We start from the raw sequence: 26,338 nt of genomic DNA on the forward strand, positions 1-26,338 counted from the left end.
GTTGAAATGAATCATGAGAAATTAGTGACTTTCAGAAAAGTATGGATGCAGAGTAGCACACTGCAGAAACTTGTGTCTACATCTTTTGTACTGTAGGGTACACTCCATTGCTCTATATGGCTGGAAATGTCCCAAACAACTTATTGCTTAGCTAAAATGATAGAAAAGAGGAGGTTGTTTAGTAACACCTTGCTAATGCACCAAGCAGCTGACTGAGACCGTGTGCTGAAGGAGACCAGCTGTGGGAAGGTGAACAGCCCATTATTCTGTGTGCTCCCTTTGTGCTCACAGTGGATAGCAAACATTTTTTTTATCACCTTCCCTTTACTCTGGTCATTAGGAAGTAAGGAAGAAGGACTTGTGCATTTACAGGCAGGAGAAATTCAATGACCTGCATATATAGAAAGTCAGCAAAAAGTGTCAGAACAGTTCTTCACCCATACTTGTCCTGTTTGCACACATATTGCAATAAACATTTAGTAACAAATATCCAGGGCATGGGGAAGGGAGTTGTGTTTCCTGCCTTCAGCCCTGCCCCGCAGCCCCACCAGGGCTGCCAGAGCTGCTGCCTGGCTCCGAAGCCCTGGGTGGACAACAAGGTAATGGGTACCTTGGAGGCAACCTTATTGGGTACCTTGTTGGGTTCTGTGTGCCCAAGGTAGCCCTTGCATCCCTCCAAACCCCCCTTGTATCCACATTGCAGGGACTCACCACTGCTTAACCCCCCAGCACCCTCCCCCTGCCCCATCCCTCCAGCAGGACCGTATTTTCCTCTCCCATTTCCCCATTGCCTTCCCCTCTCCCTCAATGCCAGCACCCCACAAGCTCTGCTCTTTGCTTCCCAACGGAGATGCACCTTGCTGAAACCATCTTCACAACACGTAACATTCCCCAAGGAAGGTGCTGCCAGCATCTGGATCCACACAACAAGGGGTTTATATGGGTGCAGCACTACACAGGACATGAGGCGACACCATGTTGCCCTCCTGCTGCTGTCTCCCCACATTCCCACTCAGGAATATGGGCACAATCCCTCATACCTCCCCATGCCACCATCCTCCATCTGGGTCCATCCTGGAAATTTTGCATCCCTGAAGGCAAATGGACCTCCACAAGCCCAGCAGGCTTTGGAGGGTGGGAGACCCTGGTGGTAACCAAGCCACTGCCACAAGACTGGGAGAGAGGAATTTGATTTCAGCCCTTACACAGCGAGCCTTTGCACAGGGCCTGCGTGCAGAGGGGCTTTTCATGAACTCTGGCAAATACCCGTTTTGAAAGATGCATACAAGCAAAGAAAATACATTAATCCACCCATTAAACACACTGGCAGTTCTGGCCCTTCTGCATGTTTGGACACTTCTGCTTGCCAGAGCAGCACTATGATTTCTGCATGCGGCCTCCAGAAAAAACCTGCATTTTGAACAGTCTTCAGTGCCAAGAGCCAAAGCTGGAGAAGACAAGGATAAGGGCACCACAGAGGGGATGCATTCAGTTTCTGGGAGGCAGCCACGAGCTCTCTACTGTGAAGTGGCTTTTACTGGCATCACCTACTTGCTCTGACACCTGATGCCCTACAGAGCGTAAACAGAAAACACATCGGGAAAACAGTCAGGAAGAACAGACAGAAGACTGTTACTGGGTTTACATTTTCCAGGCCCGATTTGCAGTGAATAGTTGAGCTTTACTGCCAAGGGCACCGGGATCCAGAGTGAGACCTGGTATTCTTGGCAAACTGAATTAACAGTGGCAGTGATAGCACATGTCTCACACTGAAAGCACTTAGGGAAAACACACTGAAAAAGACATTTGTGTTTCCTGAGAGCTGTCATCCTCACCTGCAGGCTCCAGCACTGAATTCGGCACTGCTGAAACTTCTTATCAATGAAGAGTGCTCTCCTAAATAGAGGACTTTACTCCTCATACAAGGACCTTTGTGCCAATGAATCAGTTTTTATATGTGGTTGTACAGCTATAAAATATATCCCACTTACTCTGGGAAGACTCAATCCCCACCTACACTGTGTTCGAGATGAACAAAATCCATATGCTAGACTTCCTACAGACCCAGTTCTGTTCAGTCACTATACATTTTTCTTTGCGATAACTGGAAGCTATGCCAAAAAAAATGATCCTTAAAATGGGATTCCATCGTGGTGACTGCTTGGTTTCTGACAGCAGGCTGGTGAGATGCAAGCATCACAGCGCATCTCCATCCTGTAACAGCTTTTAAAGCTGGCTGCCCCCCTTCAGATCCAAAGACCATCATCATCATCATGCAATGTGACGACCCCAGAAGTGTTGGGCGCTGTTCCCTCATCGATATTTACTGATCACTTCAGCTATGTTTCAGCACGGCATTTGTGGCCACCCCTGTTCTAAATATGCCATTATGGGGGATAAAAAGGTAGGGAAGATTTAGCTCCATGGTGAAATAATGAAGATTTTTGGTGCCCATGATAGCTCTCTGTGGTATCTCATGTGCATCCTCTGGCTGTTTTCCTTTTTTTCCTACAGAGAAAGAACTTGAGATAATTAATAAATTAAAACAATATATGCATATTGTTTCTTTCTGCAACAGCCCAAGATCTATAAGTAAACCCAGGTGACTTGTTGGTCCTGTTACTGTCTGCATGCCCATAGCTAGTGCACTACACATTAAATCTCTCTCAAAATATACAACTACTATTCACAGATAGTAGTTACTTCTGGGCTTGCTCAAACACCTTATTATAGGTTATAAACACCTTACTATAAACACCTCTGTCCATGCCCAAGTTCATGTTTCATTATGCCTTTTGATTATTATAGAGGCAAATGAGGTCAAAAGTTTTCATAGTGACTGACCAGAACTTTAAAATGCGAAATTGGAAATCATAGAATCATAGAATGGTTTAGGTTGGAAGGAATCTCAAAGACCACCTGGTTCCAACCCCCTGCCATGGGCAGGGACACCTCCCATCAGACCAGGCTGCCCAAAGCCCCATCCAGCCTGGCCTTGAAAACTTCCAGCATCCGCAGCTTCTCTGGGCAACCTGTGCCAGTGCCTCACCACCCAGATGAGGCTCAAGTCACGCATGTATCAGTATCAGACAAAGGTCCATTTCTCATTTCCTGCAATGAACCCCCATTTTTGAGCTTGACCCCTGGGACAGCAGCCTCCTGGCACATCCAAACAGGCTAATTTGGGCACGTCTTGTCCCAGCCTTCCCTGTGGGGGTGTACAAATGAACCTTTGGCTTGGGGCTTACTGAAAGAGCTCAGTTTCTCTGTAGTCTCAGAAGAGATGAACATTGCCATTTTCATTGAGAAACACCCACTGGGACATATTTACATTGTGTGAGATTGGTATCCATCCATTTAAGGCAGGCACGCCAACATTATGCATTCATTTGGCCCATGAGGTCTCCCCATTCATAAAAAGAAAAAACAGATGCCTGGCTACCCAGTTTCTCTAATTATTTAAAGAAGTTTCTGATGCTGGCAACAGCTCCAGCATACATAATTCACCCTTCGTACCTTTCTGAAACACAAGACAAACACATCAGTGTATTTTATATAAGCCTTCCAGGACATCGGTTATTTTATTTACCCGAGGTCAATTTAGATGTAAGTGCTTTAAACAGCTAGAGCCAAACAATGTTAACCCCCTATTTGCCTTGCCACCCCAATTGCACTTCTAACTTTCTCCTGCACACTTGTGCCTTGATTTCTTCATATAGATATGAATGGTAAGCACAGATTAACTTAAACGCAATAGCATAGAAATTAATATTTCATTTCACAGAGTTTCAGGAACTCAGCAGTGCTGCAGAAGCTGAACTCCCCTGTCGCTTGTTGGGATCTCAGTGCTACCATGTGCTGCCACGGAGTCCTTGCAGAAAGCAGGGCTGCCAGGCTGCGCAGGACACCTTGGGGTGCAGTAACATGCAGAAGTGTCTGCTCCATGGTTCCTGCAGTAGTGTTTGCTTGACAAGACTTGAGAGTAATTGTTTGAGGGCAGAAAATTTGCCCCTTGCTGTTTTAGCATTTGGATGGGATTAGTTGTGTGACAGCTACATGTGGTCTTGCAGAAACCATTTCATGTGTCTGTTCTTTCCATTCTTAAATGCAAAGCCAGGACTTAATAGAGCTTGCTTAGCCTGCCATCATCCATTGAGAAAGTGTCTTCAACAGTTTCTGTGCAATGATCACAGTTCAGTGAGCCCAGCTGTGGGGCACTCTGGTTCTTTCTACATTTCCTACCTGCAATTAGAAGACCAAATGACCCCATGGTTTTAGGAGGGTGGCCCACAGCCCCATGCCAGAAAATCATCACATACCCTGGACCCACAAGAGGCCCAGTGTGTGGTGGACTCTCCATCTTCCCCCTAAAAATTTCCCAATTGAAGTTGGGTATGTCCCAGTGACCGAGGCTGTGGGGTGACCTTTTGAAAGGTTTGCAGTGATAAACCATCTGTGTTGGGCCAACTGCCTTGCAGTCTGAGGCTGAGAGAGAAAAGGGGGACCCTGTTTAAAAGAGGCATCCCCAGGCAGGCAGGCACAGATCCTCACAACAGCACGAGGCCAGGCAGAGAGAAAACCCTGTGCCATGTGACTCAGTGTAAAAAGCACGGTGTGATGTATAGCATCACACGCCCTGGCCCAGGGACATATCACTTGGTGAACATCAGACCCAGAAGAGGTGAATTTATTTGCCATTTCCACATAGGTGAGGTTTCCCCTCTTTCATTTATTTGTACATCTCTGCAGAGGATGGGAGACACAAGGGACTTTACATTTCCGTGTTGTCTGAAATATATAAACCCACAGGCTGTATTATAAACAAAAGCTTCACTAAAAAATGTTGAAGTTAGATTTGTAATGAGGCTTTGACTAAGTGAAGTGACCTTCCTTTCAGGGCAGTTAGGTTTTCAGTTATTCCAGCAATGACTTTTAAACAAAAACTGTATACCTTAAAAATTCAGCATGACTGAAGATCTCAAAATGAAGACTTAAAGGGACTGTGACTAGGATCCATTAGCGAGTGTCTGGTCTTCCTGCTCCATACAACTGCCTAAAAACACTAAACCTCCCTCCCGAGTCTCAGCCAAGTTGTCTGCTCCTTCTCTGCCAACATCACCTGCGCACATCATCTCATCTCTGTCTTCTGCTTTATCTTCCAGTGGGTTGGGAATTTTTTGAGCAGATTATCCCTCAGTGTGGTCACAAAATTTTCCTCAAAAATGAAGAACATTCTCAAACGCTCTTTGAAACCAAACTACTTAGACTCACTTGTTCATCAGCTGCTTCATTAAGGCTTTCAGAGGACAAGTCAGAGATCTGACGTCCTTTTCTTTCAGGCCTCATATTACAGTGGAAACAAAGCCACTCCATGTGTCCTTGAAAAGGGATAGAGCAGCAATTTTGGTAAAATGTTTTACTGAAGGGAGTCACTAAGCTGCTGCTGTGGGGAAATGAGGCTGTGATATGCCTCAGCCTTACTTACTAGGCATGTAAGCACACATATGTATACATTTGTGTCTATATATACATGCCATGCAGTAGTACATGTATATCCCCTGAAATCCTGCTTTAATTGAACAGACAAATTAAAAATCAGTATAGTAAAACTTAAGAGCTTCCACCACAAACATTACTACCAGTTAACAGCAAACTCAAGCGGAGGCCTCTGATTAGAAGTGATGGCAGGAGGCACGAACACACATAGACACTGAGCCTTTTTCCACCCCCTAGACAATAGTGTTCAACACTTATTTTCTTCAAACGAGTGGCTTCCTGACTGCACAGTCACCTCTTTTGTGAGCAAATCGTCCCCTGTGCAAATCCTGGCACCAAAGTGGAGCCCCACAACGAGGTTCACCTCTTGCTCCCATACTCTGTGTTGACAGCTCTTGGGTGGCTGGGAGTTACTTCTGTCAGGAAAGAGAGCAGGCGGCAGCGCTCGGTAGTGTTGTGATAAAAACAGCCAGCCTGATGCCTCTGCAGTGTTTTGTTTTGATACTCTTCAGCTCTCCATTACACACAATAATGAGAGGCTGAATACCCTGGATAATGACAAACTTAGGGAGTTTTTCTTTTTCTGCCCACTCAGTGTTTCTGCACTGTGGTTCCTGGGATGCTCATTTCCAGGATATGCCGGGTTAGCTCATAGGCAGTGATGCAGAAACATGCCAGCCCACCAGCAGCATCCCTGACCCTGAGCCCTGAGCAGAGCTCAGGTGGGCGCAGCAAGGAGAAGGCTGCACCACTGCAGGCTTTCTGGAAGCAACAGAATTGCATTCACACATCACTGCGTTGGGGCTATGTCCTTCCAGGTACAAGCTGGCTCTTTGCCCTGGGCACAATTTACCCACAAATTAGATAATCCAACCATGGAAAAAGAGAAATAGATCTATCATCTGTTCCTCTTGTAAAACTACCACCCTGCAGCAGCAATGGGGCATGACCTAGGTGGAGGTGCTGTAGCTGTTGCTTCAACACCCTGCTGACCAAGTTCAGCAAGCCTACACCCACAGCCCAAAAAAGCTGGTGCAGGTACCAGAAGCAGAACTTTAGGAGGGCTTTCTGCATGTATCAGCTATCCCAGTCATCCACTGCTTTGTATGCCTCCATCCCAAGGCACCAGTCCAGCTATTTCTATTCAGTCCTGCCCTTTGCTGCCCGACCATGTCTTGGTTTGCTAGAGGCTTGCTCATCAGCACTCTCATCATCACGTCTCTTCTGTTCTCACTCCCTGACATACAGCTCTGTTTTGAAGTTACTTTAGGATTTAACTCAAGAAGCTTCTTAGTCAATTACTGACCTACCAATAAGAAGCTACACATAAAGGAATCTAAACACATACACAAATGCTTATGGGTTTCTGAAAATAGTCTTCTTGAGTGGAAAATAAGTGGCTAAATACCAGTGAATGTATGTGCCCAAACACATGAGACTATTTCTATCAACACCTGTAAGTAAGGGGCTATCAGGGGACTTGCAGTTGTTCTGGGAAATGACACAGCCACTTAGCTGTAAAACCCCAGTATTTAGATGTGTAGCCCCCAGTACATCTGAAATTGCAGTCGTAGGGACTCAGGGTTTTTTTGTTTGTTTGTTTGTTTTTTGCCCAGGATTATCTGACTAAATGAACCTCACAAAGCATTATGAAAAGGATGATGAAGTTCTGAATGTCATAACTTGAATTAACAAGACTTGTTTGTTGTTGTTGTTGTTTGTTTTTGATTTGTTTTGTTTTGTTTTTGTTTGTTTTCTTGTTTTGTTTCTCAGTGGATTTATTAGCTAGGTCCACTAGTAGATTTGATATTTGGACAAGATTTTTGCCAGTATACTTTATTCTGCCTCAGGGGTTACTTGATAAACCTCTGTTGTTTGTACCATGTCGAGCTATTGTACTGTTTCCGTAAGTACTGGACTGGAAAATCACAAATAAATGTTAATCAGTTTCACTGAAACCAAATGTATTTACAGCATTGTTAAATCAGAAGTAGCCAGGAACGATGTATTGTTTCAATGCATCTTTTGAACTCTTTCTCCTGTATTTATTCTAGATTTTTATATGTAAATTTTTACCAATAATCATCTGAGATAAAACAGTGTAAGTTCACTCATGTTACCTTTACACTTCTGAATACTTAGGTGGAATTGCAGATTATAGCCTGCACTTCAGTATCCTAGGGTATGATACCAGTCCTTTCTTTGATAATCTTGTGACTGCTGTGATCCTGATGGTCTCGATAAAATTTTCCTCTTAAAGTAACCTGACTTTTGTTTATCATCTCATTTGGCCAGGTCACACTGAGTGCTATTTTAGACATCCTAGACAGCTTTTTGTTAAATTCCTGCACCCACCCCGATCAGAAAGGAGTCATGCTAATGCTCATTTCATACTTCTGCTTCTGTGTCGTCAGACTCACAGACTTGCTCTGTCAGTAATCCTCTGGCTTCAGGGTGACTGTTCAAGAAATAAGATGCTATTCACATTTAAGGCATCCAGCTCTTCAAAAGCTGTTTTACCTCTTTAAATCTGACTCTCACCTAACTAATCTGGTATTTATGATCTTTAGAGCCACTTAGTTTACTCCAGGCTACTAGTTGTAGCCTTTTTACTACAGTGCTGAACTGCGTAGGGAAACTGGAAAAAGTTGAGCCAAAACATCAGGGAAGTACTGCTTCACCTTCCGAAAGAGAAAAAAAATCAACAAATCTGACAGGCTAGTGCAAAAGGAGCATAGAAATCCCTACCAAAAAACATGTGGGAGGGAGCATATATTTAAAATAGGACCGCCTAATTCAGCTGCTAAATCACTGTAAGGAGCTCTCTATGTCTGTGTGTGCGGGAGGGAGAGGGAGAGACAGAGGGAGAGAGTCAGAAAGGGAGAGAGGAGCAGAGGGAGGGAGGAAGGGAGGGCAATGTGCCTTTCACAGAGCTGGGAGCTCGATGGGAATGTTTGATTAGCTCCTCTCTGAAAGAGAAAAGGTGTCCAGGCCTCCCTTCGCCGCCTGCCTCCGATTCTTTAGAATAATGTTGGCTGGAGTTTGTGGTACAGAAAAGCTGGGAAAAAATAGCACTTTCATACTGTGTGGAGGAAAGGAATAAAAAGTTACACACCTCAAGCAAGGTAATTTTGATGTTGTTTCTCTACTATATTTGTTTGTTGGGGAGAGGGAATATTGCCTTTTTGTGTGTTGATAGTAGTTATATTTTCACCGCTAAGAAACTGTAGGGACATAACTTTTTGTTTAACATTCCAGCTGTGTGCAGAAGATCAAAGACTTAAGGAGATTTGGACATAGATGTAAAATGAAACTGTACTTTATATAGATTTTATTAAGTTTTTATAAAAGCATTAAACCCCTACTGTTAAAGTGGACACACATGCTAAATAGCAAGGGCTTAACTCTTTCATAAAGCATGGTGTATATTAGTCACACACCAATAGACATATATATGCCAACGATTCAAATAGTGTGTAAGATGTAATATGACTTGTTCCCTGTGTTTAAAGTACTTTTGCTTTCAAGACTTTTTCTTCACCTCTTTGATCAATAGGGAGGTATGCGTTGTATCATTAATTAGCACTAGATGACTCCAGGGAACGCTAATCTACAGGACACAGAACAGAAAATAGCGTTATTCCACTCATATGACCTATACAGCATATTCTTTGCTAGTCGGATAAGTACAGATGCATGAGCAGTACAGTAGCCTAGACTCTATATACGCCTTTGTGCCGAGCGCTTGTTTTGCTGGTGAGGCTCCAAAAATGAATAGCATTGTCAAGCCTGCCACAGCCGTTCAGCTCTCTGTGGAGAGATTAGAGTCTCGATAAGTCTCTTCAAAATGTGATTTCTGTCAGACTAGTACAAACATGAACCAAATGCCCCAAGCAAACTTTCAACCCTACTTGATATTTTGTTTCTAGAGTTTATGGGAACTACGCCACATCCAGAGCAAAACAGGAGTTACAGATTTCAGAGGCAGATCCTCCTTTTCCTCTAACCCCTCCAAAATTTAAACGGAAGACCAAAAACAAGCAAGCACACACAGAGAAAAAGTTTCTTCAGTTTAGATGGTTTAGAAGATCTATTTGACTGAGAATAGCAATGGAGCCATATATGTTTATAGCGTGTGTTTTAGCATGTCAAAGATAAAAACACCTTGCACGACTATGCTTGAAGACTGGCTTTTTGCTGTACCTGTAGTACCACGTCCTTCAGTCCTTGCTCAGATTATCACTTGAATTAAAGTGATTATTATAAGACTGGTCTCTTTAGGAAATGCAGAGCTCAAGGAAAAATAAAGGATTGCATGTGCACATTAGTTTCTGAATATTGAATTGGTATCTTATTGCAAAGACTTATTTTCCTTCCATATTTTATCTAGTGCTTTGAGTTGCTGCGGTTGTTCTCACTGGGGTGTTGGAAAAAGCTTCCTGTCTTTCTGTTATTCAAGACATAGGAGTATTTAATTAATTGGAGTGAAAAGAAAAAAAAAAAAAGAAGAAAAAAAAGAAAAAAAAAATGAAAGAAACCTTGATGTCTTACCAGTATAATTGAATATTGCATTGTGCTTTTGCCTGTAGCAGGAATTTCATGTTCTTAACTTGCTCGCTACTTTCTGTAAGACACTTTCTTCTTTGGCAGTGTTTTTGCACAAGACTTACCACTGCTGATTGAACTAAGTAGTTTTACAACCAACACCATCAAGGAAACTGTTTCCTCACACTTAGGATGCAAGAATGAGTCTCTGTGGATTCTCTGATGCCTAATAAAGAATGAGTTCCTACTGAAGTCTCTCATTTAGTGGGAACATTAACAAAGATTAACATTCACCCCTTCACCCAGCTACTTACTTTCACAAAAGCAGTAGGAATTTAGTAGGAAATTAATTTTTAACATTCCCTTTAGTTAAACTTGATTAATTTGAGTATTTCTGAAGAAGACTGGGTGAGACACAGTGTAAACACAGAAGATGGGAAAAGAGTCTGATTACTTCAGGCGAAAGAACAGAATTATTTGCTATTTCTGGCTGTTGCTTTTTAGAAAACACTGCTAAATATAAACCTGAAGTTTATGTAACAGTGGCATCAAGGACTTGACTGTACCTAGTCTGTCTGGAGAAATTAAATTTTTTCCTATTCACCCCAGAGTCACAAATAGAGGTTTAGAAAGAAAATATTGCCAAGTAACTTTCATGCTAACTCAAGACCTAGGACACACGTGCTCACATCTCTGCTCCTAACTGATGATAGGCAAGACATTTAGGATAGCCAAACGAACTAAGCAATAAAATGGCTAGTTCAGCTTACTATCCACAACTGTGACTGTATTCCTTCTCTGGCATCTTGAGGCTAAATGCACAGAAAAACAATGCTCTGGCACACAAAGTCACCAAATCCCCATACCAGAGATTTTGGGACTGGGATGGGCAGATGCTGGATCAGCAAGGTGTGTGTTGGCCCACTGCAGTGGCATGGCAAGGCACTGTATTTTCTGGACGGGTGGTCCAGGGTTTTCTGAGAGTCCCAGGAGATGTTCTGGCCTCCTGAAGCTCTGGGTCCACCAGGACTCCTCTGACGTGCTGCAGCATCATGTCACATTCAGGGCTTGCTGATCTGGGTTGGAAAACAGAAACACAGAACAAAACAGAAATAAACGCAAAACTAAATTTAGTTGGTTGGTTGGGTTTTATTTTGCCCGCCTTGAGTAATTTTCAAGGCCCACAGGGAGAGATAGGTGCTTAGCACCTCCTTAAACACTTCAGTCACTTTTTTGAACTTGCCTGCACACAAGGAGCACGTTGTTCCTGTGCTGTTGGCCTTGGGTGCCTGTGCTGGGGGATTCAGCTGGGGTGTGGGACAATGCAGCCAGTGTTCAGGGCCCGATTGTCACACGGAGACTATAATTATCTCCCTTCTAATGACCAGCCAAGCAAGATAACAGTTTTTATGCTATGTTTAGAAAACAATGTCTTACTACAAATTGGTGGCTCATTCGCCTGTAAAAGAGCCTCTCTAACTGTCTTGGAGCAGATGCCATTCTTTTGCATCCTGATTCCTTTATTTATTGCACATTTCACACTCGGAAAACTTGGGTGAATGCTGCACAGGCAGTGCAGCCTCCCCATGTCACTGAAGATGGCAGAGCGGTGCAGAGTGCCCAGAAAACCTGTGGCTGTTTCGGTTGTATCTACATCAGTAAATTGAACTCTGACCGTCTGGCTCATGACAGCCTGCATCTTGTGGGTGAACTCTTTTAGCCCCCAGCCCAACAGGGCTGCACGTGTGGCTGCAAGCTCTGTGGGAGGGAGCAGTAAGGATGCTTCTTGCAGACTCCCTATAATGCCCTGCAGTGGCAAAAAGCGGGGTGTGAAGGGGCTTGCGATGGGTAACACAGCAGTGTGTATTGCAGATGAGATCTTACCCACAGGCATCCTGGGGAGACTTCTGACATGGTGTAGGCTCCTAAGGCATCTGTGGGGGTAGCTATACCCACCAGCAGTGACTGCAGACTGTGGCTATGTCTGACCCTTGCAGACAGGGAGATGAATCAGAAGTGGGCAGTCACGACGGCGACACTCATGGTTTAGCTACCTGAGCGTTGGCTCAGGGCTCTACAAACATTCAACACTAAGCTCTGTGCTGGGGCAGCTGCAGATTTTGTGGTATCTGAGGGCTGCTGCCACATCCCCTGCTGGGTGCCCTGCCAGCAGAGCAGCACAGCTGCCCACTCCCTCTGCCCACAGCCTGCTCACCTTACCTCTTGCCACCTTCTCTGAGCTGGCATCTCTGCACAGTAGCAAGGATGTGGCTGGGTCATTTTTTTCAGCAAATGAGCCCTGGAAAAAGCCAGAAAGAAGATTTCCAGATCAGAAACAAGATTTCCCAATGAGTAGGAACCAGCATTTGAAGTTGGAGCTATATTTTAATTAGAATAACAACACCATCTGCAGATTTTGCTTTCACCACTGAAGCAGAGCACCCAAATCTATAGCTCATCCCCCAAACTGGGAACACATTTGAATTCAGAAGAGTGTTTATAACCATCCTTGCTTCATTCAAATCAAGATTTAAGCAGGTCTTAACCTGCCAAGCCTTACTGTCCTGACTGAACTGGCTTTCTAGTAACTATTAAGCCCATCCTACCTCTGCTCTATCTCCAGAGCAGCAGGGTGCATTAAGAGTTCAGAGGCACATTAACAGCACTATCTATGTCAGCTCTCCTTAATGTGTCTCATTCTACAGGACATCCCATAGATACAGATATAAAAAATACTTTGAAGATGCAAACTGCATTTGGAAACTGTATTTTGGCCTGTCACCCTATAAAATAGCTTTGTAAATGCAATGCATGTAACACAGCAGCCAACAGTTTCTCAGCTGGCAGCTGGTTTCCTATGAAAAAAATTCATAATTGCCAAGTGACAGTTTTACATGAGCCAAAATTTCTGGTAAAATTCTGAATGATCTTTGTGTAGCTTCACACAATCCTTTAATGTCCCCACCAGGATGCATTGGGGATTTCCAGTGCCTCCAGGCTTGTACATAAAACTGTGGAAATTTTTACCTCTCCAAAATCACTTGTTTACAGGGAAGTTTGAATGCGGCCATGTCTGTACCTCTGTCTCTCTCTGCCAGGTTCCCTTAAGGATTCAGAAGGCTCCATTCTTTCTCTTTTCACCAAATATGCAGCTTACCCTGGAGTCAGTAGAAGAAGGGTGAGACAGAGGAAAGCTGGCAGCAGCGCTGTGTATCCTGGCCCTGGTCACCTCCAGTGAGTCAGAGTTACACAAGGGTAAGGGATCCATGACTCCGTTGGCTGTTGGCACCACTACCAGCCAGCTTAAGATGATAGGAGCCCACCTTGCTCACCCTGGTGGGAGCCCACCTTGCTCATCTCTCTGGCAATGCATCTGTAGCACACCAGTATTTTGTTCTCCCAGGCTTGGTGGAAGAAGCGTTTGGACATGGAGGGTATGAAGAGAGACTGGTTGGAGATGAGGTTAAATGGAGAGAAGGAGAGGAGTGTCCAGACGAGGGAGGGAGGAGGTTATAGAAATTTAGAGTAATTGCTATGAAACAATTTGGTGCAAACAGAACTGCTTCTGAGGTCAAATATAGGTACCACATGTGTACTCATGAATCTGCCAGGAATTAAAGTGGACACCTGACATTTTCTTCAAGTATGGGGTAAGCACCATGCCCAGGTCAGACAGATGTTCTCTGACAGATGTTCCCCTTACTCTGGGGGCAGTCTTTCTACCAAAATGCCTCTCAAAATATGTGGTGATTTGGGATGTAGCATCTCAGGTTTCCATGGTCTACATCTTTGATTCTCACAGGCAAAATTTGTGCATCTAAGGAATAAATTTTAGGCAATAACTAGAAGTTTATATGGTAGTCTCTTCAAACCAAAGTTCAGAACAAAATTCCTGAGCATGGAAGTAGATTATGCAGTATTAAGGTCTGCAGGCTTTGTTCTGTTTTTAAAACAGACCTTTGACCCTAAATTACATATTCCTGCTCTTGATCACCTGTTTGCTCCCAATCCATGTGATTAACACAGATTTCCTTTTTGATCTTGGGTTCTCAAAGACAGAATCCTGTGATTCATCTCTATGCTAAAACAGCAAGTTTTAAAAGTTTCTAATAGGCAAAATTATTAAATCAGTATCAGCCTGGCCTTCAGATGTATTTCTCAAAAATTTCTAGCTGCACCTATGCTGTCACAGTATCCATGGCCAAGCTCTGGATGCCATGTTCCATGCCACCACATTCGCTAGCTCTTTATCTGCCTCCAGGGCACTCATACACATAAAGGATACAGTTTTGGAAGCATAACCACCTGCCATGTTGTCTGCATGCCCCGTGTGCTAGAGAGCCCACTCCTGCCGTCTGCCAAGGGCTGCCAACATGCATAATGTAGGGCTGCACAGCTTGGCCTGCACGATGTCAAGTCTTTGACAGCAGTGCCTCTTCAGAAATCCCTAACATCCTCATTTATACTGCTGGCACCCGTGCAAACCTGTAGCTCCCTTTCATCTCAAAAGCAGCATGGAGTCCCAAGATATCTTCTGCAATCATTAAAAAGCAGAAACGATATTCGCAGGACCACCATTTTCAAAAGGCTCCACACAACAGCCACGTCTAGTGATAGCCCTTCCTGATTTGCTGAAGATACTTCGTGTACAATATTTCCTTAACCAAGTCACCATTACTAGGCATCGATAAATTGGCTGCTTACTGCCTTATCTAAAACCAGTGCCACATGCTAGGAGGGCTCCAGATAGTTTTTTTAATTGCATATGTTTTATGAATCCTTATCCAACCAGTCCATGGCTTTGGCATGGAGTAGTTGTGCTGAGTGCAGGAGATACTGAATTGATACAGCATCCATTCTGGTTTTCTGTGAGATGCTGTATAAGTTTATCAGCATGCTTAAGGACTGGGTTTACTTTCAATCTGGAGATAAAATTTACTTTTGCAGTAGAGGGATACATGTAGCTTTAATAAGCAGAGCATACACGTCCTACATTTTCTCTAAATTTCTGTGTCTAAATTTCTACCAAACAAAAAGGTGTCAAGCTGTGTCTCAACATGCTACAAAAATTCCCCAAACCATCTCCAGAGTGATGTGCAGTTTATTCAGTGCCTTTTACACAAATTCTTTACTTTTAGGCCAAATATGTACCTTCAGGGGAATTCTGACACACTACAATAATTCTTAGCTTGCAGGCAGCACAATAGCGTGGTTATTCAGTGCTTGTTTATTGTGCATCCAAACTGAGAAACCACATATTGCACTTTCAAAAGTCACTTTGACTTTTCAGAACTGGGTGTTTTGTTGAAAATAGAAACAACGCGTTTTTTTTATAAAAAGTGAAAGAAATGTGGCCAAGAATCTTACTCTCCCTACCTAACACATCCCTCAGGCACTGCTGGATTGCAGATATTCCCATTCCCTTCATGTCAAACATTTGCTCTCGGTTTCTTGGGAACACAGCACTGCCAGGACTGACAGTACCCAGCTGGGACCTGGCTGGTATTAGGGAGAAGTAATTAAGTTAGGAAAGGGAAAGAGGTTGCCCTCAGCAGTGAGCAAGTTCCAGTGCACAGACAGAATAGGGCTCAAGCCTGGGAGCAAGGGGAGGAGATACATGAGATACGAGAGCTGTGGGGGACGGACAGACAGAAGGTAGTTGTCTGGACAGAGCTTCACAGGTCAGAGCTAACAGCGATTCCCAGTGAGCAATAAAAGCTGTGCATCGAAATGAAAAAATGTAACATAAAATAATACATTATTAAATGTAAAAAGAAAACAGGAAAGCATGGTGCAATGACCCTCACAGATATAGTCATCCGGATATTCCAAACTGTATTTTCTCTGTGAGTGGGTGACATATCCTAACTGTATTTCTTCCTCTGCTGGGAGGAACAGATCAGGACAGCATAATTGGTGGTTATCTCTGTGAGACAGATGAGAAAGTATAATCATTGCAGTTTTATTTAGGCCCTCAGAAAGGTCTGGCAAGTTAAATCACACTATAGTTTTAAATAAATTACCTTCTTCTAAACGAGCTCTGTGGAAAGCAGAGAAACCATTTGTCACTGTTACTTCAGCCTTATGTTGGTTTAATTTCAGGGCACTGCATGAATATAAAATGAGAAGCACAGGGCTGCTTGGGTGTTTTTATTCAGCTCTAAATTGCTGGGTATAGCATCGTCATTTTACCTACCTGACTGGAGCTGTTTTGGACTAAATTCTTCTTGAAAATCCGCATGTAAACATTTCTTAAAGTGTCTCTGGAATAAATAGAAAAGGATTTGTGTGCCCCAAGTGCAACTGAGGTAGCATTGGGACCTCTGAAACCCAGGGAGGGTCCCAGGACCCTATGTCCCCCTCCCCATCTATGTCCAAACCACAGAGCAAGGCTCCTTTGGCATCTTCACAGCTCTTATGGACTTGACCATGCAGTGGTCAAGTTTCATCAGAGAGGGGAGAATGTGCCCAGGCATCCTTGGCACCCTCTCAAAAAAATATTAACTCTCTTCACACTCACAGACCACTCAATAGGCTGAACAGCCCAACCTGAGCACAGTGACCACATGCTGGCACCAGTCAGCTGAATTTCTTTGAGAAACAGAGCTGACAGCTACCTCGGTATAACAAGATGGCGGAAAGCAGCACATCTTCAGGCAGCAGAGCAGTATGTAAGCCCTCAGCTCCCATCTCTGAAGCAAAAGGCTTAAAATGCTAAGCAAGAACAGCAGCAACCACCAGCCTGCTGTTGAGGGTGTGACAACCCACGGGGGGAAGGACAACTGTGGATCAGTGTGGGATTCGTGTGGCCACAGGGAAGAGATGACAAGGAGCCTGTGGCTACTGCTCAGGTGGTAAAGACTTTTTATTCAAAATGAATAGTCCTGCCTATGATCCTAATGCTAGCTGTGCATGTTACACAAAGACACATTGAGGCAGAAGTGCAAGCTGTCCACAGGCTCAGAAACTCATCCAGCAGAGGTCTGGTTGTTCATTTTATCACACGCACAATTGCTTCATGTGCAACATCTATTATTTCTTCCAATTCCTCCACCACTGTGGAAACAGCTGCAGACATAAAAGCCTGTGTTTCCTCATCAACTCTTTCTGAGGCACTGGATAACTTAGCAAAGTGAATCTGAGTACCGCCTCCAGGAGGTAATTTTGGGTTCTCAGTCCTACATGTATTTCCACAGAGGCACCTACCCCTAGCTGGGACAGGGATTGTCCTTTTGTCTCTTCCTGCTGTTTGCCCAAGCCTCCTGTTTGCAACCAAAGCCCAAGCTCCTCTGAAAGCTGAAGAAGATTTAAGTATGCACATGGTACAGGAGACTCTGAGTTTCTTACTGACACTTCCCACAAACAGTGTGGGCAATTTATTTGTTTTCTTCTCTTTGATCTGATAAGGTATGAAATGTCCTATCCTTGCAGATGGTGCTAGTGCAGATACAAGCTTTCTCTTGCCTCATCTTTTTTATAACAGAAGGTAATGGTTTCTATGATATTTTTAAATCCCTGAATGAATATATTTTATTTCAGGCCATTACAAGACAAAAGTCCACCATCCCATGCAAATGAGCTCATGCTTACAAGCTAGCATTTTCAGTCTTACTTCTGTTACCCAGTGTCCTGACCTAAGATACCTGCGGGACAATCTAAGCTTCTGGAATGAAATACAGTTATCACCACTGCTTTTCTAGCTCAGCAGAACTCACTACCTGTCTTTTCAAAATAAACTACCATTTGGATTTTTTTTGTGTATAGACTTTCAGAGCAAATCAATGCACTGAGTGAACAGCATTCCTTCCCTTTGAGGAGAAAAGAGAGGAAAGTAAATGCATGTGACAGGTATTAGCCCTATTACCTAGTGTGCACCAAAATGCACAGCTATGTTATAATGGTGAGCAAGGTACTATACTATGGGGACAGAATATGAACATGAAACCAAGAAAGAGTGAAACGTTTTTTAAAAGAAACAATAGGAAAATAGATAAATAAATAAATAAAATCTTTTATCTGCAAAGACGATGATAAGCTTGTTTATCTGAACCGCTATACTCACACCTACACCAAACCCACTTGATTTTCCTGTAAGGAGCACATATCTAACTCAACCCACAGTGCTCTAGCATGGTGTTGTTAACTCCAAACTACTTGCTCAAATAGCTTTCAAACAAAGTCCACTTCTGTTTTTTTTAACAGTGCCAGTGTTGCTGCTGTACTATAACCTCTTGAGAAGGAGAACAATAGCACGCTTTATTGTGGTACAAAGGAAGTACAGAAATTAATTTCTGCAGCACAGGAGATTACAGGAAACAAACTGCTAACGCCTGCAGAGTCAAAGCACATGGCACCAGCAAAGAATTTCTGTTTGCACATGTAATGGACAGCAATGCCTTACACAAAACATCAAGGACTTACTTAAAACCTGTGCTTCCATCAGCAAAAGTATAGTTTTCCATACAGTAACAGTTTATACAGATCAAAACCATCTGTTTGTTTGTAGAGGTTCTTTCATGTAACAGCTCCCTGAGAGCCGAGCTGCTATTAAAAGGCATAAAAATCTGACTTTATATCCTAAAAGAATGGTTTGCTAACTCTGTCTTTTCACTGGCATTTGAGCATTTTCAAATATTTTTAGCACAGGAAAAAGGAATCGACATTCTTTCAAATAGAAATTTGATTTCAAAATGTTAGGATGGGGCTTACACTTGGAAACACTGAAGGAGATGCTTTTTACTGCATTTGTGCGTGACTTAACATGGGTTTAAGCAGCATTGATATAATGCACATACACTGCTTTCCTGGTATAGTAATAGCATCTGTTATGGTGGTCAGAAGGATACAGATGAGGAAATGTACTAGGAAAAAAAAAAATCCAGCATAAAGTTTGGGAGATTTAATATTGAATGGTCACTAGTTAACCAACTAGGACTGTAAATAATTAATGGAAATCTGGTAAGCATAGCTGGCATTATCTCTCAGTTCATGAAGAGTGTCACAGAAAAGGAACAGAAGATGCCAGTGAATCAGGGCTTCCAAAATATCATCCATTATTCTGGTTTACTAATGAGACACAAACTCAAAAGATGCTTTAGCATCCCATTGCTGGGAGTGAAAGGAGCCACAGCTACTGGACATAGCAAACATAACCAGGGCACTGGACATTATAACTTTTTTTTTTTTCTTTTTCCCATTTTGTGTGTTATGACAGGAATTTCATGAGGCTGGAAAACTAAAATCATGTAAAATCCCTGCTGCAGTCCCCCAGCAGGGGCAGGAGACTGGGCTGCTGGAGGGCAGGTAGTCAGGCACAGCCCCACAGACACCAGAATGCAAAGACAAGGAAACCCAGCCCATGGGAGCTTCTCACAGTAAGATAATACAGGGAAGAACATATAGTCCAAGACAGCTGGAAGAAGGTGTTTCTTGGCTTTACTTTCCACTGAAAAAAAAAAAAAAAAAGTCTGAGGAAAACACACTTTCCTCAGTGAAAACTCTCAGAACCTGACTGGGAAGCCAGGCATTAGGAAAGACCTTGCTGTTAACCAACTATTGGTATATTCTCTCACTCTTGGCTTTTTAAAAAAATATCCCAAATGCATTTTCCCAGCTAGAAGTTAATGAGTAGGACACAGCATGCTCCTGTGCTGGCTGAGTAATTATCCTTCAGAAATGCCTGAAAAAGGTACAGTAATCACATTTTTATTAACGCATTAGTAATAATGCCACACAGATTAGTATTAAAAATATTTTAAACATATCATGTTTTAAATGGCTCTTTACTCTGAACTGAGTACTCTAAACTGTAGTAGAGATGCCATAGGCAGAAAGGAGGAATACAAAATCCACGAGAGAAAGACCATGTGAGATTTTGATATCATTTATCCCAGCTATGGAAGCAGCAGACACACTCCTCTTGTACATAAGATTTCTCATTTTGGCTTTCTTGAAGTTAATTGCAGTATGGGTTATTCTCTTATGCATCCATGCGGCCCCTTGCATCACACTTCTTAAGGACAGGTGGTTTAACCAGGTGTTGATAGCAGGGAGTCAGGACAAGAACTGCAGAAGGCTGAGGTGTAAATTCATGTGGCCACTTGATGGTAAGTTTGCGATAACATCAGTGGAGGACTTTGATTATTTCTCAGAGGTGGGATCAGATTGCATATAATAGGTGTTTGAAGGGCATGAGGTTTGAATACTCTTCAAAACAAAAATAAGATCTGGGATCAAAGGGGAGGATCAATACCAGACCTACACAAAGCACATCCTACTTTAGCAGAAAACATGGAAAATCAGGCGAATTGGGGGTTTTCTGTATGGTTATTGAAATAAAACCAAAATATTTAATGACTTTGGTAAACCTCTGTCTTTCACAGACAAGTTAATAGTTGCATGCACGAAGTGGTGATATTAGGTTCCCAAGAAAAAAATCTAGGGTGTAAAAAAAAAATTAAACACACTGAGACTTACAATGGTAGATAAAAGGAGAAATCTCAGCAAAACTCATACTATAGATTAACCCAAAGCAGAAACTTCAGTTTTTGCGTTAATGAGATCTATTAATTTTGTAAAGTAAGAAAGGGACACTAGCTTCTTGTTTAATTGCAAAGTGTCATTCTCAATCTGCAGACATCCCCAAAGCTGCCATTGAATTTAGACTAGAGGGCCACTCATACACATAGGTCCATTTGGAAGATCAGAGCCCTAGTTCCTCTTTTCTTCCCAGAGAAAGAAAACAAACAAACAAACAAACACACCATTTTATTCCAGACATTTGTTCCTTTTAAGAATTTGAAAGTAGCAGATGCCATGCTAGCCCACCATATAGGAGGTCTCATAGTACCTATAGGATATCTGTGCATATTTCCTGGTATACCAATGCCTAACATAGAAATTAATATAGTTGGAAAAAATAAGTTTCTTTATTAAAATTTATTTCCATCAGGATGCCAGTAAAAGCTGCACCAGCAACAGCACAGTCCCCAGTAGCATGCTTTTGAGAGTAGCTATGACAACAAATCTGTCAGGTAAATCGAACAGCCTTGCCTAAATGCTTCTATTAACTTTCCTGTCGGTAAAATACCTGTTATTGCAGGCTAAGGAGTCTGCTGAACTCATTTGCCTCCTGATAGATTTTATATATGAATTCTGTTTAGATTTCTTGGCCTCTTTCTACCGGACATTCATAGTACTTCATTGCCACCCAGGAGGGCTGGGATGGTGCCTGGTGCAGCTGGCCTTGGGATGGTCGGGCATGGGGACAGCAGGGCCTTTGGAAAGTAACAAGAGCTCTTGTGCAGCACTGGTGGTTTATATATTTTGTGAGATGGGAGAAGTCAGGCAACATTGGACTCTGTCCACAGCAAGGCACACAGCAACCTACCCGTGAGGCAGCTTTCACATGTATCCTTCACTATCCCATCCCTCTTCTACTCTAGTTAAACTGGAGATGAAAGTGTTTTAGCACTAAGCCAAATACTGTCAAGACTAATTCTCACAGCTCTCTCTGACTTTAAATAAAGATTCCACTGCTGATTTTACTCGCTATAGATTCGGGGAACGCCCAGTCAACACCAGCACGGCCTTTAAAGATGTATGGTGTTTCTGCAAGTGGCCAGAAAGTCCCTCAGTCTGCATCTCCTGTTCCTGGGATCGAGCTGAAGTAAGAACTGATGTGATCTTGCTTCTACTACTTGCACAGCCTGGGGTGACCCCTGACTATGCTGTCCACTGTTCTGAGAAGGACACAGCCCTGTGAGCAGCTTTCCATGCCCCAGGATTCAGCTTGGTGGCTTCTAGGCAACTTCTGCTTCTCTCCACCTCAGCAGTTAGCAGGTTTTACTGAGATTGATGAGGAAAGGTACAGTACCAAAATACTTATTTCCAAGTGATACTGTTAACCATAGTTGGTGACATTTTGAGTTCCCTGACCATAATACAGAAGCAGAAATTGGAGGTGCAGCTGGCTTGTGTAAAAACAGTTATAAATTATATAGGCCTACAACTGGATGAACTCAGTTTAATCTGGCAAACTATTTTCATCTTTCTCACTCAATAAACATGTGGTTTTCTTGGAAAAGAAGAGCAATTAAAATAAAAAATGTGGAAACATTGACTTTGAGGAAAGATTGTGGATTTTTTCCCTCTGCCCTATATCTGTCTTGTCCTTCTAATTTTCCTTCCTGAGGTGGGAGAAGCCCAGGTCCGAGTACACAAATCTCTGAGTGGAATCTGTCACTGCCATGTTTTCCAGGAGGCAGACAACTTGTTTTCCCTAACTGTTTCCAGCTTTAGTACTTACTCTCTATACTTTCTTTGATAGCAAGCTAATTTTGACTTTAGTGCAAAGCTTGCCATTTGTAAGCATGTAATCAATTTCCTTTCATTTTGCTCCTTGAGTTTTTCCTCTACAACACACAAATATTTTCTCACTCTCTGATATTTGTTAGGCATTTTGTGGTATTTTAATGACTGATGTTAATTACAAGCAACCAACCCAGGATTTCCCCAGCAATCATAATATAATGAACACTTGCTACTAGAGGTAAGGAATTAATGGTAATTAATTGCTACTAGAGGTAAGGAATTAATACATTGTGATGATTTCCTCTTTTTTGTTTCCTCCTATGCCTTGTTTAAAGTAGTGTCTCCTAATTTGCTAGAGATTAAAAGCTTCATTTCTCAAGCTCCGTAACTCATTAGAAAGACAGTTTAAAAATACAATTCTTTTTTGTTTTCATTGTCATGCTAAACTTCTATCCACTGACTGCTCAAGCACTACTCATTCAGCCCACTTGTAACTCTTTCAAATTCAAAGAAACAGTGGGCATGTCAATAAATGAATGCGAATAAAGATAAAAATATTCCCCCATATAACATCTCCCAGATGTTACAGAGGGGAAAAGTGACCACAAAAGCAACATGGGAGGTGATGCTCAGGAAAAGGAGGATACCTGTGATAAGCCTGTAGTCTTGTAGTCTGGATAAGAGCTTCAGGAATGGCAGACATCAGGAACTGCATACGTAGACCCAGAGAAAAATGTTGTCCAGATGTTTCGAGACTCTTCTCATTCTCAGGCATGTTCTCACACACACACAATAAGGAAAGGAAATAATCCAGTAATTTGGCTCAAAATCTATGATGTGATTACAAGATACTTTGCACAACTTGCTTCAAGAGTAAGCAAATTTATGTTCTCCTTACATTTGTGAAATTATGGGGTGCAATTGGACATGCAGACAGTACAAGTCTGCGAATACTCCCTAGAAAACTAGCAAATTAACTTGAATAGCTGCAAGAGCATGTTCATATCTGTCATGTCCTCTGCTAGCACTGGCTTCAGAAATAAGTATGAGGGATGAAATCTTGGTTTCACTGAGGAAAAAGGCAAAACTTGGACAGAAGGAAAAAAATTAGTCCATGGTTGTTCCACAGACCAAACATCATCTTCTCAGGGGGACATCAGCTGCTCTGCAAAGCAGAGAGCTCAGGAGAAAAGAGCACCGTACATGAGGACTGTGAAATGTTGAAGAATAATGCACAGTTGCTATTCCCCGATGTTTCCAGTATCATTTATCATAACTCTAAATACAGCCTCTTTTTTACAGTACTTTTTTTTTTTTTTTTTTTTTTTTCAGTGCTTCTTACTGACACATCCAGACTTTGCTTTAATCACCATGAAGGCCTCAGTTATTGTGATCTTCTTTGGTAAGTACTAAAGATGTGCTACAATTAGTAGTTTGTGGATTTGTACACCCCGTCCTGGCTGACCAGTGACTCCACTGCTGATGAAGCTCTCTGTGGAAGGTAGAGTAAGCCTTGACACAGCTTTTCAGAAACGGTACCCAAACTTCCAGACTTTTGCATAGAAATAATATTAATTATTTGCAGAGCTCTCTAAGCATGTGGCCATAGCTGAACACAGTCCACATCAGATGGTACCACTAATGCTGGAAAATATCTGTAACTTAAAGATTCCCTATAAAGAAAAATCAGCTATTTATTTCATACTGTGGGAGCACCCCCCTGTTTACCCCTTTCTCTGAGAACACAATTTCTGAGAGATTTCCATGGCCAAGAAGGTGCCAAATGAAAATGCTTATAAATGTGTTCTATTTTCTTTCCTCTGGATGTCAGATGAGATCGTACTTTCTGGGAAGGCGTAGAGATTCCAGAATTTGCGATAGGTCTGACATGAACAACCTGGTTGATCGGGCATAGTTGCTTTGCGTAGTGTACTAGTGCACTTATCACCCTTTGATGGTGCTACAGCTATCATGTAACCTAATGCTGCTGTATGACTTTAATTGCAATATTCCCAGGCAATGCTCCATTTAGCTGGGACCCTCCAGCCTGGCAGCATACCCATGTTTAGTTTAACTTCATAGTTACCTATGTTGTTCTTTTGTCTTTACTAGGAAGACTATCTTCCTCCACATTAAATGAGGCCCTAACACAGCGTGCAGCTGGGATTTTGCACTTTCTTTTACATTGCTTCTATTTTTTTTCTAAGTACAATTTCTCTTCACACAACTTTACCAATGTCAAGAAGTCCCTCTACTGCATCTATATGCTGTAACTTCAGAAACAGTGAGACTCTTTTTACTTTTGAGCAGGTTGTAACAGTTACTGTCTGCAAGCACTTGCAACCAGTCTAGGGGGAGAAGATTATATTAAAAAGAAGATAGAGAGAGAAGAAGAAGAAGAAACATTGCTGTTGCTGAGTCAACACTTCATAGAGAGTTTTATTTCACTCTAAAAGCTCAGAAAAGAAGGTGAATAGGAAGGCCAAGACATTTGTAACAGTTATTACCCACAACTTAGTGCTTATAAAGTAAACACACAGAACTGTTTGTACATCAAACACTTAGCAAGTAAACCCAGCCAGCTAAGCAGCATACATATATAGTGATGTATTTTTTAACATAACTGTATGTCTCTTCTACAATCACATTTTTCAAATCACAATTCTACTTACTTAAGGAAAGCAGTGTCCTTGCTGGGACAGGGTATTGGACATGCCACACTGGAATCTCATACATTTCATGATGCTCCTGGTATCCCATATCCACTACCACCACTGAGTGAAATGCCACAACACGCTCTTATAGGATACCATCCCTGCATAGGCTATTAAAATATATCTTTCTCTCCCTAAATTCCTAGCTGTTTTATGCACAGAGCGTGTTTCACTGGTATCTCTATACACCAATTGCAATGAGTTTCTACCGCTCTTGGAGATACTTAGGCTTTTTTGTGATTTTCTGGAAGTGCCTGGACTTAATGGCATATTTTGACATGAGTTCCACCGATTAATGTGCAATCAATTGATGTTTAATCCCCTTCAAAAAGCTAACTGTGGGGGCACAGTAGATGCCATCTTGACTGAAAAGTTAACCAACAAGTTAACCAAAAAATCTCATGAACAGGTGACTGATGCTGGTAGTTCCTTTTTTTCTGATACTATGTTTTCTTTGTTCTAGGTGTATTTCTTACATGTACATATGCAGCCAAGGAAGCTACAAAGAAGATTAAAAAGGCTAAGCTATGTAAGTGGTCCCATTAGCGTGCCTAGCTGCTTTACTGCAGGCAAGACTGATGCATAAACGTGTCCAAAGTGAAGTCATATTCCAGTAACTTCACAATTCTTTGCAGAGTCAATAGGAACGTACATTAACTAACAAATTCTACTGAAGTCAAATCACTGAAATGTGTGCTACTGTACACTTGTAAAGAGGATATTGTGTATTTCACTATTAAAATGTATCTTCATAGGTCCCCAGGTACCATACACACTTACTTTGGAGAAACAAACACTGAAAATCAGAAGTATCCCCAGGCTTCTTCAGTCCACCCCCACTTACAGCCACAACCCTTGGCACACAGGTTGTTATGTGTTATATTGTAGATACAGAAGACAGACATCTCTTGTGTCACAAAAGCATTGGTATAAGTGCATAAGAGGAGGGCATCCCTGTCACTCAGTTACTCATTATATTCATGACAAGATAATTCATCTATGAAAACATTGTTTGACTTTACCAGGATTTTGTCCTCACAGACGTACCACAGATCGACTGTGATGCCAAGGCAGGGAAGATAATCAATCCCGAATTCATTGCAAAATGCCCTCCGGGATGTCAAGATGTAAAATACCGTGTGTACGGCACAGACATTTATGCTTCTTTTTCCAGTGTGTGTGGTGCTGCAATTCACAGGTGAGTGGGTTTAAGTTAGCCAAGCACCCTGAGAGAATCATCATCTCAGTGTGGGGAGCTCTTGGCCATTCAG

General features: G+C 42.4%; 1 protein-coding gene across 1 annotated transcript in view; it reads left to right on the forward strand.

Moving 5' to 3' along the window:
- Positions 1-8,370: 8,370 nt before the first annotated feature.
- VIT (vitrin) overlaps positions 8,371-26,338 on the forward strand; it is a 52,660-nt gene continuing 34,692 nt past the window's right edge. Inside the window, exons 1-4 of the mRNA XM_084512683.1 lie at positions 8,371-8,621; positions 23,686-23,755; positions 25,531-25,596; positions 26,109-26,265. Coding sequence (XP_084368809.1) covers positions 23,725-23,755; positions 25,531-25,596; positions 26,109-26,265 — 254 coding nt within the window. The 5' untranslated portion in view covers positions 8,371-8,621; positions 23,686-23,724. The remainder of the gene's footprint in view (positions 8,622-23,685; positions 23,756-25,530; positions 25,597-26,108; positions 26,266-26,338) is intronic.

This window comes from Aythya ferina (genome assembly GCF_964211825.1).
Source record: "Aythya ferina genome assembly, chromosome: 3".
Lineage (NCBI taxonomy): Eukaryota > Metazoa > Chordata > Aves > Anseriformes > Anatidae > Aythya > Aythya ferina.